The sequence below is a fragment of the Canis aureus genome, chromosome 23 (genome assembly GCF_053574225.1).
Source record: "Canis aureus isolate CA01 chromosome 23, VMU_Caureus_v.1.0, whole genome shotgun sequence".
Lineage (NCBI taxonomy): Eukaryota > Metazoa > Chordata > Mammalia > Carnivora > Canidae > Canis > Canis aureus.
In genome coordinates, this window is record NC_135633.1 from 7,986,288 (window position 1) to 8,003,495 (window position 17,208).

The 17,208-nt window shown below is 42.6% G+C and overlaps 1 protein-coding gene across 2 annotated transcripts in view; it reads right to left on the reverse strand.

Moving 5' to 3' along the window:
- NELL1 (neural EGFL like 1) overlaps window positions 1-17,208 on the reverse strand; it is an 812,319-nt gene that overhangs the window by 606,711 nt on the left and 188,400 nt on the right. For both annotated transcript variants that reach the window (XM_077866205.1, XM_077866204.1), the window contains exons 10-11: window positions 12,685-12,758; window positions 6,468-6,567 (exon numbers count right to left, since the gene is read on the reverse strand). In XM_077866205.1, coding sequence (XP_077722331.1) covers window positions 6,468-6,567; window positions 12,685-12,758 — 174 coding nt within the window. The remainder of the gene's footprint in view (window positions 1-6,467; window positions 6,568-12,684; window positions 12,759-17,208) is intronic.

Below are 17,208 nucleotides of genomic sequence, written 5' to 3' on the forward strand. Positions count from 1 at the left end.
ATTTGAAACATCAAGGGACATTTCAGGAATGCTAACCCTGGTCTAGAGAGATCAGGACACCACCAGACATTAGCATTCTCTAGTCCATGACAGGCCTTCATCTTTCCAAAAGACCAAACCTTGTTTCTTTCTCCAGAACACATTCCAAGGTAGACTGCTGCCTGGACACTCCTAGTCAGAAGAAAAATTACTTCATCACATGAAAGAACATCATCCCTGAGTAAGATACTAAGGTGAGTGAGACCCCCTTGGAGCTCACATTCAAAAGGTGAACATGAACAGATCCTCAGAGAAAGACACATCTGCAGAAATGAGATTCCAGGTTGTATTTGAGTACATCCTTAATTTTAGCTCCTAGCATGGGTATCATTCATTCATTTGAAAAATATTTATTATCTATCTACCTGGGGCTCAGCACTGTTCAAGGCAATAGGCACAGAACAAAAACAAACAAACAAAAAAAAAAAACAAAAAACAAAAAACAACAACAAAAAGCCATCTCATACTTGAGCAGAAATGACTGATATGCAGTATTGGGTTATATGGAAATATACATTGTGATGGAGGGGAAAAGGTGCTTCAAGAATGTCTCATAGAGAAGGGTCCTAATCCAAGATCGGAAGTGATGTGAAGCCTGAATGAGGCTGACTGGACCAAGGGAAGGAGTTCCAAACGCATGAAGCAGCATGTGTCCATATTATGTTCAAGGGAATTAATGAAGCAACAGAAATACTGAGATCACTTTTTTAGTTGCAACCAGTCTAAAATTTGGACTCCCCAGTATCTAAAGTTCTGTTGTTAGTGAAAGACCTTAACACTAACAACTTGCTGTCCTTAAAGCCATTAGCCTCATCTGCATATAATAACCCTACATATGATAATGAGGCCCCCCTACACTGCACCCTTTCTAATAGCAAAATCCATTCTGCTTCATCTCTGGCTTCTACAGCCAATAATGGACAGGCATCTTTATGGTTCACTGCTGAGACCTCCATAATAAGGAGTAGGCCACTACCCTTGGTCAAGATTTTATTTCTCTAAGCAGTTCAAGTTTGATTCCACAGAGATTCCTCCAAATTTCTCATCCTCAATCTCCTACCCCTAATGTATTGTCCTGCGGGTCAGACAAGTTGCTTCTGAAATGATGTGCCTGGACAATCAAAAAATGCACTCCTAGCTCAAATCCTAGAAAGCCAATACCTTTCATATCACTTCTGCTTGCCTAACCTTAGAAGTTATACAGGAACTACAGTATACTAAGTATAGCGTATTCCATGTGCCTCATTGGTATGAAGATAACTCCATCCACGGACTGCCTGGGAGGGAGATAGCCCAAAGATCCTTTACGAAAACAGAAAACCCAATGTACTCCACAACCAACACACAGGCCATAGAAGTCTGGGCCCTTGGGGGTGAAGACAATCCTTTACACCTCCCTTGTCGAGGAGAGTTAGGCAAATAGGATGAACCTGGTAGAGACTGAGCTCTGGACTCTTTCAGATTCTATCCTAGAAAGCAATCCAGTTCTTCTACAACAGTCAGCAGTTAAGGGTCTCCCTGTCCAAGGCCATCTGACCTGTTTCTGACCTTCTCTCTGGGACCATGTGCCTCCTTCCAGAGGTTCCATAGGCCCTAATATACTACAGCACTTGCAAAGCCGCCAACATCATGAACACCCAGAGACAACTCATCTCCAAATGCCCTTCTCTGCTCCCAGCTTCAACAGTTGAGCACAGAGCCCTGTCTTTCCAGTCCACTTCAGCCCATGGCTGCAGGGATGTTGATTGGATTCCATCTCTCAGTATGCACAGGACCTGCCCCAGCTGCTAATTGCCAGTTCCTCTACTTAGGCACTAGATAATATACTCATTAAGTACCGCTTTCCTGGGCCTCTTTTAATCTCAAAAACCCTGAAAAAACTCTAAAACCATTTCAATTACAAATTCTGGTGGAGACTAGCATGATGAAGATCGACTAGGGGAAAAGAAATCATAGGATGCCAAGAGCCTTGGGAGGATTTAACTGAAGGGCATAAAATCTTAAATAGTACAAATAATCTCAACTCATTTCAGTCTGGACCAGATGACAAGGGAAGTGAGCATGAATTAAAATTACAGATAAACACACTGGGAACAGATGTTGGCAAGAACTTTTTTCCCAACACCGAAAGTCTTAAACATGCAGTGAAAACCCTCCAAAGTCATTGGCGACATTGAAGGTACAATTAGAGTCAATTATGAGGAGACTAAAACGCTGAGGAGTGTGTTAAGAATTCTAGAATGGGCTAAATGATTGGTGTGTTTTCCTGGAGCAATTTGGAGGATGCACGGACAAGACTTTTGGCTTTTTGCTCCCCTTTAACGGAGACCACTAATAATTCATGAGCAATGTTTTTCTTCTGGGCCTATGTTCACACTTATATTACTTCTTCCCAAGCAGGAGCGTAGTTGTCACTCCGGTGCCCACTCCCCCTCTTCCACCTCATGGCCTCACACTTTAAGTGGTCGGATTTCTGCTACATCCATTGCCTTAAATGATGATGAAGGTAAAGGAATTTCATGCTGTTCGCACAAACTGTCCTGAAATAGGAGAGAAAACCTGTGGTGGTGATTAGGACTGTTCTGGGTGTTACTGGTAGTGATAGATACCTTGGGCCCCAGCAATTGCAGGATGGCCTCCTCCTGCCAATGTCCATCACTGGTTCTTTTGGCATGTGTCTTCCCTAAGTCCTGTACTCCCTTCTTTAGGGACATCTTGGCCGCTCCAATTGCCCTGTGGATTTAACCACCATTTCAGCTGATTACCTTCATTTTTCTTTAAAGGGCAGAGGAATTAGTTACAGCATTTGGCATAACCTGAGATTTAAAGAGGCAAGGTACCCAAGCCTCTAGTCTGGGTATCAGTTGTCTTGATACAGTGAACACCATAAGTCTGTCAGAGTCTTATTCTTAACTCTATGGTCTTACATTAATTCTCAGGAAGTGGAAAAAGTCAGTGAAAACCTTAATCTCTCTCCTTGATTAGTAGGGGCAGGGTGGGGGAGTGCCCAGTGGCAAACTGTATAGCCATATAAGAAAATGGGCATCACTCAATAAAAATTAGTTTCAGAATCAAGTCAATGGGTTCAACATTATTTTGTATATGAAATATGGAGATCCAACAAAATAGCTGGTACTAAAAATCACTTCCTTCAAAGTCACAGACATGACAGTGACAGAATTATTCCACGTGGTCAAAACGTATCTTCATCTATCTTATCTCCTACATTTAAAGGATCCATAAAATGTAATCATTAAAACAAATGTTTTTTGGGGTTTTTTTAAAGTTAGAGCATTTTATGTATATCATATAACCAGCCAATCAAGGCAGAAAACGAAAAGCACTGGAGATTTTCTCAAATCCCCAGTCTAAACCTCCTCCAGTAGGGTGTCTCATCGGATCCTGATGGAAAACAAACCCCAGAAAACTTGCATTTCCTAGGCAGGCCTGAGGAAGGCTGTGATTCAGACTCCTAAGGAAGGATATGCTCTCATGGGGTGACTTCCCTCAGGCTAATGACCTGACATTTACAGTAAGATAGAGAAAGATGATAAATATGCTAATTGAAGACCCTTCACGCAGGTATTGAGAAAGGCTATGGCCACTTCAGTTTCTGTAATCAATAACAGCAGGGTGGCAGGAGCCACACAACTGAAATCACACCACTGTGCTCATCCCAGAAATGCACATCTCAGGTTAGCAGAGGCCGGTCTCACTGCTCACTTACTGCCTGCCAGTCGGTACGCAATCTCAATCCACAAAGCAAGTGGTACAGCCTCTCCATATGCAGGGTAAAAATTATTTTACATAGAAATTGAGTGTTTGTCACCCTTTCATTACTTTCTGTTTTAGAGACGTGAAAGGGGGTGCGGTGGAGAGCTGAACAATGCGCCTTCAAACAGGCCCACTGGGCTTTCCAAGTTTTATCAGAACAGAAATTAACCAGCTCCTCCTCTTCTTGCAAGATGCACAAAACATAAACACAGAGGAAAAGGTAAAAGACAACTAGAGGTCCAAGGGGAAAAATACTTCCCACAATAGGACGAAGGACTATTATGTTTCTTCTAAAGATGCTCTTGGGAAATAGCTGGAATTGAGAGATCTGGAATAAAATTCATGGACATCATAGTTTGAGACAATGCACCTTGCAGTTCACCTGAGTTGCCTTTTTGTCAATTGTCATATAAATTTTGCGTTTTCAGAATAAAGAAACTAAACCCACTGCACAGAGAAACAGTGTGTCTTTCCGATTCTGATTGTCTGCTGTGCAGAGCAAGCTCCAGCATGTGGACAAGGGGGCCGGATGTTCTGGGCTCTGCTCTACTTTGGGTCAACAGAAGGGATGGTAACAGTAAATGTTGCTGAAAAGGGCCTGTGTCTAAAATAATGCTTTCTCCATTCCAGCGTCTGAACTCTGAGTTGGGAGTAAATTTGAGAACCCTAAAAGAATCCACATATCCAAATGGTTTAATTCAACCCATTCCCCAGGAGAAGGCCCTCCTTCCTCATCGTATCTTTTCTGAAGACATTCTCTTGTTCCTGTCCAAATCTAGAGTTGTCAAAGAGAATAAATAACCCTCTCTGATACAGACACCTCCAGAAGAACTACCAGCAGCCCCTCCCAACAGCTGGTCATTTCCTACCTAAGTAGGAAGCAGGAGAAAGAAGAAAATCATCAATGATCTATAATCTAATCTAGGAAGTCTACTCCTGCCTCCCATTCTTCCCTCAAAGGCGGGTCAGGTTTGCTAAAAGCTAAGTTGCAGCAGTGGGTCCCTGAATGAATCTAATTTTTCACTGAAAGGTCCCATCTCTCAGTGTCTTCACTGGTCAAGAAGTGCAGGCATTCATTCTGGAGAAGTATTAGCAGAAGTAGTGGCACCAGGTCTATTGTCAATTGGGTCACAGCAATGAAATTCCTCTGGATTTTCTGTGGGATAATCAATGATTTTGCTCTAATGAAACCATAAATCAGGAAGGATTTACATAAACCGAGTCTCACTTGGCACCTCAACAAATAGCAAGTGATGGATTTTGCATTAAATTATAAGACCTACGTTACAACCTCATCAGTTACTAATAAATGAATCCCTCTGAAAATTCCAGTCAATCTTTTTTTTTTTTTTCCAGTCAATCTTTAAGTGCTTGTATAGCATCTCAGCTGCAGATATGCTTATAGCCAACAGGCAGATGAATCAGGGAAGATATTCTGATGGCGCGGTTAGCCATTCTTGGCTATCCACATACTAAATTTTCTTAGGAATGTCGCCAAAATGTAGCTTCCTCATGACCAAGCACAGAAACTTCCACATAAGATGAATACTCCATGAGAAAACATGTAACATTTCTATATATCAGAAGATGCTAGAGGAAGGAGTCTACAAATTATGGGCTGCAACCTGTTCTTGTAAATAAGATTGTATTCTAACAACCACAGCCATTTATCTACCTATAGTCTCAGTTACTTTTGCAAAACAGCTGAATCGAGTCATTGCAACAGAAACCTGGTGGCCCACAAGGCCAAAAATATTGTGCGGCCCTGTATTTGCCAACCCTTGGGCTAGGGAAACGACTGAGTAAAAGTGAAATACGGAGTAACCTGAGCTAAACCCCTATGTTCTAGAAGCTTTAGGGGGGAGTCAGAAAGGATTCAACTCTGTAAGTATTTGAGAAAGTAGAGAAAGATGCATTGTGGGTACAGCTTCCATTTAAAAGAGCTGAGTTTAAAAAAAATTTAATAAAAAAATAAAAGAGCTGAGTTTAACTGGATTTGTTCTCTAAGATTTTTGAATCAGTTTTAGGTTCTCCTAATCCACATAATTCTCCCAGACTGAGCCCTTTCCGAGAGGAAAGGTTATCTAATCCAGGGTTTGAAGACAATAAAATTTGGGCAAGAAGCAAAGTCCAAAAGGGAAGCAAAACAATTTTTGCTGGAGAATGAATTAGCAGGTAGGTGTTACTTAGCTGAATGGTTTTTCCCTTGCATGAAGTAAAAAAGTTGCATATAATTTTCTGAATAAAGATTCACCATCTCTGTCAGATACAGGAATTGGCCCCCGCAAAGGACCATAGAGTACGCTTAGCAATGCCACTCCTGAGAAAAACCTAATCACAATGATGGTTATAATAACCATTATTACAAGAACTATCATTCTTCTTATAGGAACTGTCACCTCATTTATCACACACTAGACATGACACTATATACGCATCATCCCATCTAACCCTCCCACCAGGCCTGTAAAGTCGACTATCATTCCCCTCAGTTTATACCTGACACGACTGTGGTTGAGAAAGGTAACTAGGATATGAAGTTTCGACGTAGCAGAGCAGAGTTGGAACCCAGGTTCCCACCTTCACACCATTCATGAAATCCTCCTGCGTCCCACCCTCATCCCACGCACAGCCCCACCACCAAGCGCCCTTACCTCTACAGACACTGCAGCACTGATTCTCCGGGAGAATGTGATCCTTTTCCGAGCAGTTCAAAGGAGGGCATGCATCTGTAATTTTTACTAAAACTCCACCCTGGAAGCCAAATCATCGGGAAACAAAAAAAGTTCATATTTTTTAGTTGAGGATCCAAACATAGAATGCTCATTGTTAACAGCCTGCAGTGATAACAAGCTTCAATAATTAACTGTACTCCCAGGAATTCCACAATAATGACAAAGTCGCAAATTGGCAGAGAAAAGCATCCCCTTCTAGGTCTCGATAGCCTTAACTTCAACAATTTTTGTGTAGCTTCAATGTAAAATAAGGTCACTAACAGTGGTGTGCTGTTAAGGTTAACAGGTGGCTGTTGGACGGGGAGCCCTAATTTGTAGGGTTTGCTGATTTCTGTGGTATGAATACTCCAAGGATGACCGATTTTGAATTACCAACATGGTAGTACTGGCCCAAGAGTGGGGAAGTTATGTGCAATGAGGGCTCATGAGCTTTCATGAGCCAGCTTTAGCCTCTCTGGATCACTACGTGCACCACGAACCCAAAGATAAGTAAGACCGCTTCCTTGCCCTTGCTGAGTTCCTAGTTGGAGTGCAGGAAGACAAAAAAAAAAATCTCTTAACTAAAAAGCATAATATGGTATGCCAAGTCCTAAAAAATGTTCTATAATTAAGGTATAATAATGTTTCACAGGAGAATAGTGCTGCCCAGGTAGGGAGAAATTACAAAGATGACGCCACATTTGAATAATGGAGTAAGGAAGGAGAGACTTTCCTGGCAGACAAAACAGGTAAAAGTCAAGGTATCCAGGTACAAATGAACTGAACGAGGGTTAGAGGAGCACCACATTTTCCCCTAGATGTAAATAAAATCACTTATAATAGAATTTTAAACATTCACCAGGTGAATCTTTAGGACCTCACTCACCAAAGGTCTTCTTTGGTGATATCACTAGCCTCTGTATTTAGTTTTACTCTGATTTCTAAAAATTAGTCCATTAATTACTATGAAAAGGGGTTTGAGAGTATTTTATCTAAAATATTAAGTTTTTCTCTCCTATTCCTAAGCAGCTGTTTAAAGTCAACTAAGAATCAAGCTTGAGAAAAGGAGTCTCCTTTAAGGTGTAAAGGTACTTCTCAACACAGATGGGGGAATAGGATGGAGCCGGACAGCCAGGAGGGACGGGGGAGATAGAGAGTTTTCCATCTCTGAGACACTATCATTCCCATGGACCATGGGGCAGGAACTCCCACTTCATCAGGCACATCCATTCCAAATTATGAACATAAACGATTATGAACATACCAATTTAATTTCTAACTACTCATCATTTGGATAATTCACACCATAGCTTCCTTTCCTTTCTTATTATCTTCAGCCTGACAGTCCTGCCTCTAATGTTCCTTGTAACATCTTCTTTTCCTCTGCCTTGCTCTTGGTTTCTTGATCTCATCCAAGTTATCCAGATCTCTTGCTTTTCTCTCATCTTAAAACTGGCCATACGATGTGAGAATGCAGCCTGCTCTGCGTGCTCAGTCTCCCTCACAGCTATGTCCATTCTCATCCCTCAATCCAGGCCCCGTGGTGGGGCACCCAGCCTCAAGACATGGCACTGGTCCTGAGCCGGTGTGCGTCCCAGTTATACCTTAGTTTCTGCAACAGAAATCATTACAAACCAATAGACATTTACAACTGGTCCATCTGCAGCATAAGCCTTAATACACAGGAAAACAAAATGCTTACTTGTCGTTAAAGCCTCTACTTAATTTATCTGTCAACAATCAATGTATTTATTATCTACTGCCTCCTGGAATAAATAAGAGTGACAGACACTGTTGGGTCCCTTTTAGGAGTTCTAGTTCAAACTAGGCTACTTAGAACTAGGCAAACTAGTTAGTCAGTTCTAACTAGGCATACTGGTTAGTGTGCCCATCTCCTAGCTTCTGAACACTTTGCTGCTAATGGCTCATCTTCACCATCCTCAGAGGGTACTCCTGGGGCACTGGAGCCACTCTGCCATACAGAGAGCCACCCACAAGTACTACATCCCCACCGTCATAGCCCAAAGCCAGGAACTGACAGCCTGGGAGGCTCTTCATCTCAAGGGGAGATTACACCCCCAGCTATTGGGGACCCAATAGCTGGGGGTGTAATTTATACTCCAACACCCCTCCTAGAACCAGAGTACTTGAGGCCTTTCAGCCAAAAATCCCACCCTTGCCCGGTTCCTTGCCTTTCCCCATCCTGCATTCTCCTTACCCTTACTGGTTGCTCCTTAGAACACTATTTTAATTGATCACTTATATTGAAAATCTTAGTTCAGGGTCTGCCTTTAGGAGAATCCAAACTAAGACAGTAAGATCAATTTCATTCTTGCTGTCAAAATTGTTAAATATTATCTCTGGATGGTGAGATTCTGGAGTGCTTTCTTTTTTCTTCCTTGTAGTTTCTCCTCTATATTCAAATGTTTTTTTTCATCTGGAGTATGTATTTGCTTTTGTTAAAAAGAATATTTAAAATGCTATGAAGGGGATCCCAGGGTGGCTCAGCGGTTTAACGCCTGCCTTCAGCCTAGGGCGTGATCCTGGAATCCCGGGATCGAGTCCCACATCGGGCTCCCTCCATGGAGCCTGCTTCTCCCTCTGCCTGTGTCTCTGCCCCTCTCTCTCAATCTCATGATTAAATAAATAAAATCTTTTTAAAAAATAACATAAAATGCTATGAAGAATTTTTTAAAATAATCACTCACAAAAGTTTTTTTTTTTTTAATGAAAAGGGCTTGCCTTGACTGCTGATTAAATCAGACAATCCTAATCAACCTTTAACATATTTAATGAGCAAGATCGTAATTCCAAATGTTTCAATAGAGACAAACCCCTTTGCATGATTTTGAAAATAATATGAACTGTGATTATAGTAGCATAAGTGCCACTACTTCCACTTAGTCCAGCCACATAATTAAGCACAAAACCTTTTTTAACTTTATTTTCAAAACTATTTCTGGTAAGAAGTATCTGATAATTAACATTTTTAAATCCTCCTGATTACAGTATGTTATTTTATGACCCCTAAAACTCTGTGTTGGTGGAAAAATACAATTCTCCCATTCTTTCTCATTTAGAGTGACAGCCTCTGGGTCATTGGTCAAATATATACACTTTCAAGTTCTTTACTAATCACCATGCTTCAACCTGAATTTCTAATGACATAAAAGCTCACATCATTAAGTCAAAAAAATTGTTGCTAAAGAAACGTTACAGGGTAGCACTAATTGAACAAAATTGAGCAGGACTCCTACAAGAGTTTATTTCATCTTTGTTTAAAATAATAATATGTTAACTTCTGAAAACATTGGGTGAAAATATTTGAAACAGGAGTTTGTTCCTGTCTAATTGGTGTTGCTAAAGCTTTAAAATGATCCTAGGAAAATGGAAATGAAAGCATCTGTAGGCAGTGTCTTGTCAACTGGGGAATCTGCATTTGAATCATAGAAGAGCAAGAATTACTTCATTATTTGACCAGTTCTCTCAAATATGGTACATGGATAGTACCAGTGTAGATGCCTAGGAGAGAACTTAACTCCTTACATACAATTGGTGTCACTGGGCATTAGGGCTTAAATCTTGAGAAAGGTGGCCCAGAGACTCAAGGTCCTGGCATCTTATGCCCATCACCTCCTGTCCCCTGCCGACAGCATCCATTAAACGTATCCCAAGGCTCTTCCATGGCCTGTTATAAATACTACCCCTTTATCAAAAGACTCAATGAGCCGTAGCCTGACCAACCTGGTATTCTCATTGAACTGAAAATGATCGTTCAATGCTTCTGAGTCTCCCCTTCTAAAATTTTGAAATGAGAATTATTTCCAAATAAGTCTAATACCATCAGGAGTGGCAGGACAGAGGCTAAGAGACGAGCCTGTCAAGCCAGACCACACAGGTTCAGATCCCAGCTAGCTCACTTACTATGTACCTGGATCTTCTATGCCTCGATTTTCTCATCTGCAAAATGGGAATGATCATAGCACCCACCTGATAGGGTAATTATGAGTTTTACAGGAAATAATAAGTTTGAAACGTTTCAAATAGTATCTAAAAAATACTAAATGCTCAAGAATTGGTAACTACTGTCAAGGACCCTGCTCCATATACAAAGCAAATAATTGTAGAAATGAATGACTTTTTAAAAGATGCAATTATTCACTTGCACACACATATATGCATACACATACCACGTGTGCTAGGAGAATGTCTGCCCCAACTTTTCTAACCTTTTGTAAAAATACAACCAAACAAAAGCAGTAAAGGATAAACCACAGCATGCAGAAGAGTGTCTACAGTGTGCCATTAACAGTGAGGCAAGGACTATTCCTATAAGCTGGCACCTCAATCCATGCCCGTATCTCCCAGAGGACTCCAGTATTCTCTGCCTTGACTGTTTGACAACAGGTGGAGTCATAATTGGGACCCTTGTTAGAACCACCCACTGCTTCTACTGAGAACAAAGGGCATTGCTACTTGTAAGTGGCAACATGCAAGACTAGGATCCACTAGGATCATCAGCACCGTGGGCAAGAGTGCCTCTAAGCATCCCAGCTGCCCCTGAGGTGGAAGAAGAAAGGTCTTAGAATCCAAATCATTTCCCCTCCCCTAGAAGTGAAACAACTTACAGAGAAAAGGACATCTAATCATATTTTCAGAGAGGACATGCATGGTCATGTAGAATTAGAAGAGCTCATGTTACTGAGAACTTACTTTGTGCCAAGCACACTACCAGGTTCTTCACATGCTTTATCCCATTTAATCTACCCAACGTCCAATGTGGTAATGTGCTGCTCCCAGGTTGGAGACTACCCCGCCAGCTCTCCCATGCCCAGGTCTGGTAGCCTGCCTTGCTGATTGAGAGATCACAGAGCTCCTCCTGCTACACCACCCCAGCCCCTGCCATAGACTAAGGAGCTCCTATCACAGCATCCAGTCATGCACAAAGACCACCATACCTCCATACCCACCAGACTGTCTAGAGCAATAGAATCTCTGGCATTCCCAGGGGCATCCAAGAATGGGGGGAGGGAAATACAATAGGAAAGTTCAGAGGAGTTAACCCCTAGGGATAAACTCCAGCTACTGAGAAGTAGAAAACAGGTGAGAGCCTTTCCTCCACCCACCACCACCCCAATAAAGAACTGGATTCAAGCTTCTCCAGGTCTCTAAATGCTTCATTTTTCCTAATCTCTAAAATAGATCCCTTTTTCTTTTCCTCAGGGATGTGATGAAAAGCAAAAGCAATCATTTGGTTACAACCACTTACAAAATGGGCTATTCTGAGGCAGAGGCTCCTGTCAGCTCTCTGAGAATACCCCATAAAACCAGCTGGACTTCCTTGTAGGACTGGGGCTGCCCTGTAATAGGCCACCTTGTATGGGTGCTCCCTCGTTCCCCATCTCCCACTCTTCCATTCCCAGGACAGCACCTTCCCCAAGTAACACGTGCATGGCTAGCTCCCACGCTTTGTTCGAATATTACCTCTTCCCAGACCACCCATACCTCCCCAAAACTTCTGTATCTCTTCAGCCTGCTTTGTATTTTTCATAGGATTTAGCATTATATTGTATATGCATTTATTTTATTATCTCTCTTCCCCACTAGATCACAAGTTCTATAAAAGCAGGGACTCTGTTGTGCTCACTGCTACATATCCAAAATCCAGGACATGCGAGCATATAGCAGTTGATCAAGGTATGTTGGCTGAATGACTACTGAAGATCTATGCTTCTACATATCTTATTCCAAGAAAAAGATGGGTGGGGGCAGGCAGGAGATAGGCATTTTCTCACAATATTAGACACTTGGGACTAGAGATGGCACCATCCAGAGCCAGCATCACAAACTGATTTCCCCAAAATCAAGTCAAAATCCTTTCCTGGGCCACCTGCCAACCTCCCTGGCTCCTAGTAACTGCTGGCTCCCTTCACCTTCTCACATCCTTTAGTGGCTTTCCCCTAGGCTACTTGATCCACAAGCTGGCAGCACAATGGCAGTGGGTGGGCCCTTCCAGTCCTGGACAGCAGCCCACCACAGAGAGTCCGTCTCCCCAGGGACCCACTCAGGCCAACACACTCCACTCGAGATCCTTATCAGAGCCCATCAATCTATCTGTTAATTCCCAAGGGTTGGGGATCATAAGATTGAAACTTACTCTGCATTCCCGGCAGCTCTTAGTTAAAATCCTCTGGCCTTCTGCAAGGACTCTGCCTCCATAGATACATTTTGCTGTAACAAAAAACAGAAAAATAGGTCAGTCATACTCTGCAACTAACTGGCCTCTGAGGGCCACCCACTGAAGTGAATCCTACAGAATACAGATTCTCTGGTTCTAAGCAACAGGAATCTCCTTGTGGGGGCACCTGGCTGGATCAGTTGGTGGAGTATGAGACTCTTCTCTGGGTCATCAGTTCAAGCCCCACATTGGGCGTGGAGCCTACTTTAAACAAAAATAGGAATATTTAAGACATGGGAATATCTAAGACAATTGTAAGGACAATTGTTGGGTCCCCATCAAATGGTCATCTTCCATTATGTTCGCCATGAGTCCCTCACCCTAAGGATATACAGCTATTTCAACGTCACAGCTGCTAAAGGAACTAGAAAATGAATTGATGTGGTCAGAAGTTAAAATGAGGAAGCAGCAGTGGTCATCTCCATGGAGTACTATAGCAGAACCTTTGATTCTTACACTCCAGCCATAAAATGAACGAGTTGGTAAAAAGGGACTTATATATTCCATTCATCAGAACCTCACAATGCAAAAGGACACCTTTATTTTTCTGTGTTCGTGGGAGATGCATGCCCATACACTCGATGTTCCTAGTAAGTTCAAAAACCTTTGAGAAATACAAGCCAGAACAGTAAGACATTTATCAATGCACTGGAGAGACTGTCTTTTGAAAAGTGAGCTTCAGAGGCTAAGAGAGAGGCACAAAGTAGAGATAGGCCTTGTAGGAAAGGTAAAAGGATAAATGGAGCTCCCACAATTCAATTTAGATTCCACTGAGACTCAGTCCTCAACTCAACTTGCTGACCCACTTTTGAACAAGTGCAGGATATATGTTAGTGTCATCTGATCCTAATGTGCCTCCACTCAGTTCTCCAGCCACGTCAACAGGGAGACAAAGGCCTGCTCACTCCCTCTCCTGCACAGATGAGGATCCTTCTTCCACAGTATTCAGGAAGCACTCAATTGAAGACATGCACTCTAAGGCATCTCTATCACCCACTACGTGTCTTACAAAAACCACCTCAGCTCTCAGAGTCTCCATTTCCATATTGGTTAAAAACAGGTTAATTTGGTAGTCTCCTAGTTCTACAATCTTCCAACTCTCATGGAACGTTCAAGTATATATAGACCTTAGCAATCAACTTGTCCAACACCCTCTTGTTAGCCACAGGAAGAGGAAAGCCCAGAGATTTGGTACACTTATCATGATCCCATAGTGGCTGCTGTGGTGTGCTACTCAGATCACCCTCAACAGCTTAAGGACTCATTCCTGCAGCTGCTGGGGCAACTGATGATCAATAGCTGAGCTGAACAGTGGTCTAGGACTTCCCCTTGGTTGAAAAGAACCACCTCATCCAAAGTCAAATGCTCTCTCTAGGGTAGCCCACACACAACGAGTGGTTGGTAAAGGTAGGACAAAGTCCTGGCCCCTGGCCTCAAGTAGGAATCGCTGTGAAAGGTCATTCCAGCTCCAGAACTCGAGGGATGACTGAAGGTTTTATAGTAACTGTATTATAGTTCAACTCTTCATCTGCCCAATTCTGCTTCCTTCAGGATCTCACTCTACCCCAGAACTGATCCTGATAGATCCTTCCTCATAAAGGACAAAGCACATCTCCATTTCAGAGTCTGTTTCCTATTGGAACCTGACCTGCAACAACCCACACCTAACTGGAATTTGTTCCTTTCTAGTACCTCCTTCCATGAGTGGCACCACTATACACCTAGCACCCATACTCTACCACCTGGGATCCTTTTAACCTGTCCCTCTTACTCAATCCAACATCCAATCATAATCCAAATCCCAACAATGCTTCCTCCTTAAGTTTCTCAAGTCAACCTATTTTTGTCTAGTCCCTACACCTGCAACTATCTTCATTCCCAGCCCCATCTTTAGTACCCCAGAACCATCTCCTATGTCTCCCATGTTCCGGTCTCAATCTTACTGAGTTCTTCCCCATACAATGGTCAGACATATTTTGTTATAATATGAGGCCATGTTTTAAAATCATCATGGGTCGCTAATGCCCTCAGAACATACTCCAAATTCCTTAATTCAACAAAGCCATTCAGGTAGCTCTTCCTTCTCTTTCATGTTTCACAGCTTATCAGTTCCTCTGCATTTATTCCCCCACCACCACCCCAAACATTCAACCTCCACATATACCCTGGCCACACTTTCTCCTTTACATTTGGGATTTGCACACATTATCATCTTCTCCAGAAATAGGCAGCCTCATCCCTCCCCTTCCCCTGGCAACCCCCCATCCTCTATACCCATCAATTTCAATGTAAGCCTGACTTGCAGCAAGAAGCTATTCTTGACTTCCAAACTGGTGAACTGCCCTCACTTTGTGCTTCTGTGGTACTCTGGATCTAGCTCTAACACCTCACATTTTCTCTCAGTTGCCTAATTCACTATACATCTCTGCTGCTAACGATAATCTCCATGAGGGCAGAAAACAGGTCTATTTCATCATTTCATCTCCAGTCCCAAGCTCAGTGTCTCTCTGGACTTTTTGTTAATAACAATTAGTAATTTTAGAATTAATGTGCCTATAGTTGGTAGTGAAAACCAGTCAAAAGTTCTGCTTCTCAAATAAGAGTTCTTTCTGCTATTTAATATGATTTAAAACATTAAAAGCACGTATCAAGAGTTTCAGAACAAGAACAACAGAAAAAATAAATTTTTCTAGATCAAACCCTCTTCCCTTCCTTTAAAAAGTTATCCATGACCATTGTGTATGCCTCAATTTTCATGATCAATCAGTGGACCATGACTCATTGGTCCTAATGATGATGTAGATTCTCCTATACATGCACATGGTGAGACCACACATCCTCCAAGGGCCTGGAATTCCTGTCCAATAAACTCCCACACTCCCAAACACATCTGCTGCCAACTTGGCAAGATGGCTTGTTCCAGAGTGACAGTTCTGCTAAATGCGCTGGTGTCAAATCTGCCATCTGCTTCTTGGCCCAAGCTGGGAAGCAAAGAAATAGACTTTCTTCCTCATTTTGTCCCTTGCCCCCCACAAAATGCTAGGAGCACACTTGTTACCCTGTTTTAAGACATTTGCCTGACTCCTCTCCTCTAGTAGGAGTTTTAGGATGAGCCTGTCTGGAGATAGTGATGTCTTACTGTTTACATTCATGCCACACACAGAGTAACATCCCTCAAAATTACCAGTCCTGTATTAAAATGAAATGTCCACTGAACTTTATGTCCTCACATAGTAGGGTGCTTTGGGGACTATGAATGATATCAACGTCATGCTGCATGCCTCAGCCATTTGCACTGGTGCAGGATGTGTAGGTGATTACAATATCAACTATCAATGAAATTCTCTGAGGACAGCTTTCAGGATCACCACTGGAAGTCACCCAAACACCCCCTGCTTTCTCATGTTCACCCCCATTTCTCTGACAGTACCCCTCCTATTCCGACACTGCCCTCCATATGCCTAACATCAATCCTCATTATCCCACCTCTTGATCTACATCCAAAAGGCTTATTTTTGATGTCGGAGGAAATTCAAGCATAAGGGGAGTCAGGCTCCAGTGCCTTTGGCTGGGGCATTTGGGACTCCATTCCAACAGCTTTCAATATGAGTAGAAATGTAAATGGATACCTGAAGCCCTTCATATCACACCGGGGACATGCAAACTAGAGTATTTCACAGTGTATGACCATGAAATTGAAACCTGGCACCAATGCAGACTTCTCTGTGATGTCAGAAACAAATGTACTGAGGATGTAGAGAAATAGTTATCCAACTACATTTTCTTGCACCCACAGACCCAGGCCCTTCAAATTTGGATCTGATTTCTCCAGGGCAATGAATGGACACTTTTGCCATCTGGGTGCACACTTTATAGACAACTGACAGGTAGGAGCTGGCACCCCTGTCAGATATGGACACTAGGTTGCTCTGTCTATATTTAGGTATTTGTACCTTACACACACTCCAGCCATCCCTTGGCAATCAGTGGGTCAGAATATCAAAACCAGCACTCTGTACTACACTCTGAAGGAGACAGGCAGCTCGGTTAAACACCCAAGAGTCCTCCCTGCCTCAATGAGTTCATTCACAGATCTGGCTCCAGATACCACCTCTCTGAGCAAGATGCCCGCATCACGCTGGCTGTCCCTGCAGTATCTCCAACTCACACATGCCCAACAGAATGTATTGCTCCCTGCACTATTTCTTCCACCTGTCTTAGTTCTGTTCATCACACTAGGAGTTCCCTACAGGCTCCTGTTCAAAACCTGGCAACTTCTCCTTTACAGACACTCTGCCCCTCATTCATCTGTCTCACCCAAAAAAAAAAAAAAAAAAGTTAAGGAGTACCTACTGTGCGCCAGACCTTTTGGTCATCACTCACATCCATCCTTTTCCTCTCCCCAGGCAGTGGTGGTCTGTCGGCTTTATTACTTCTACGTGG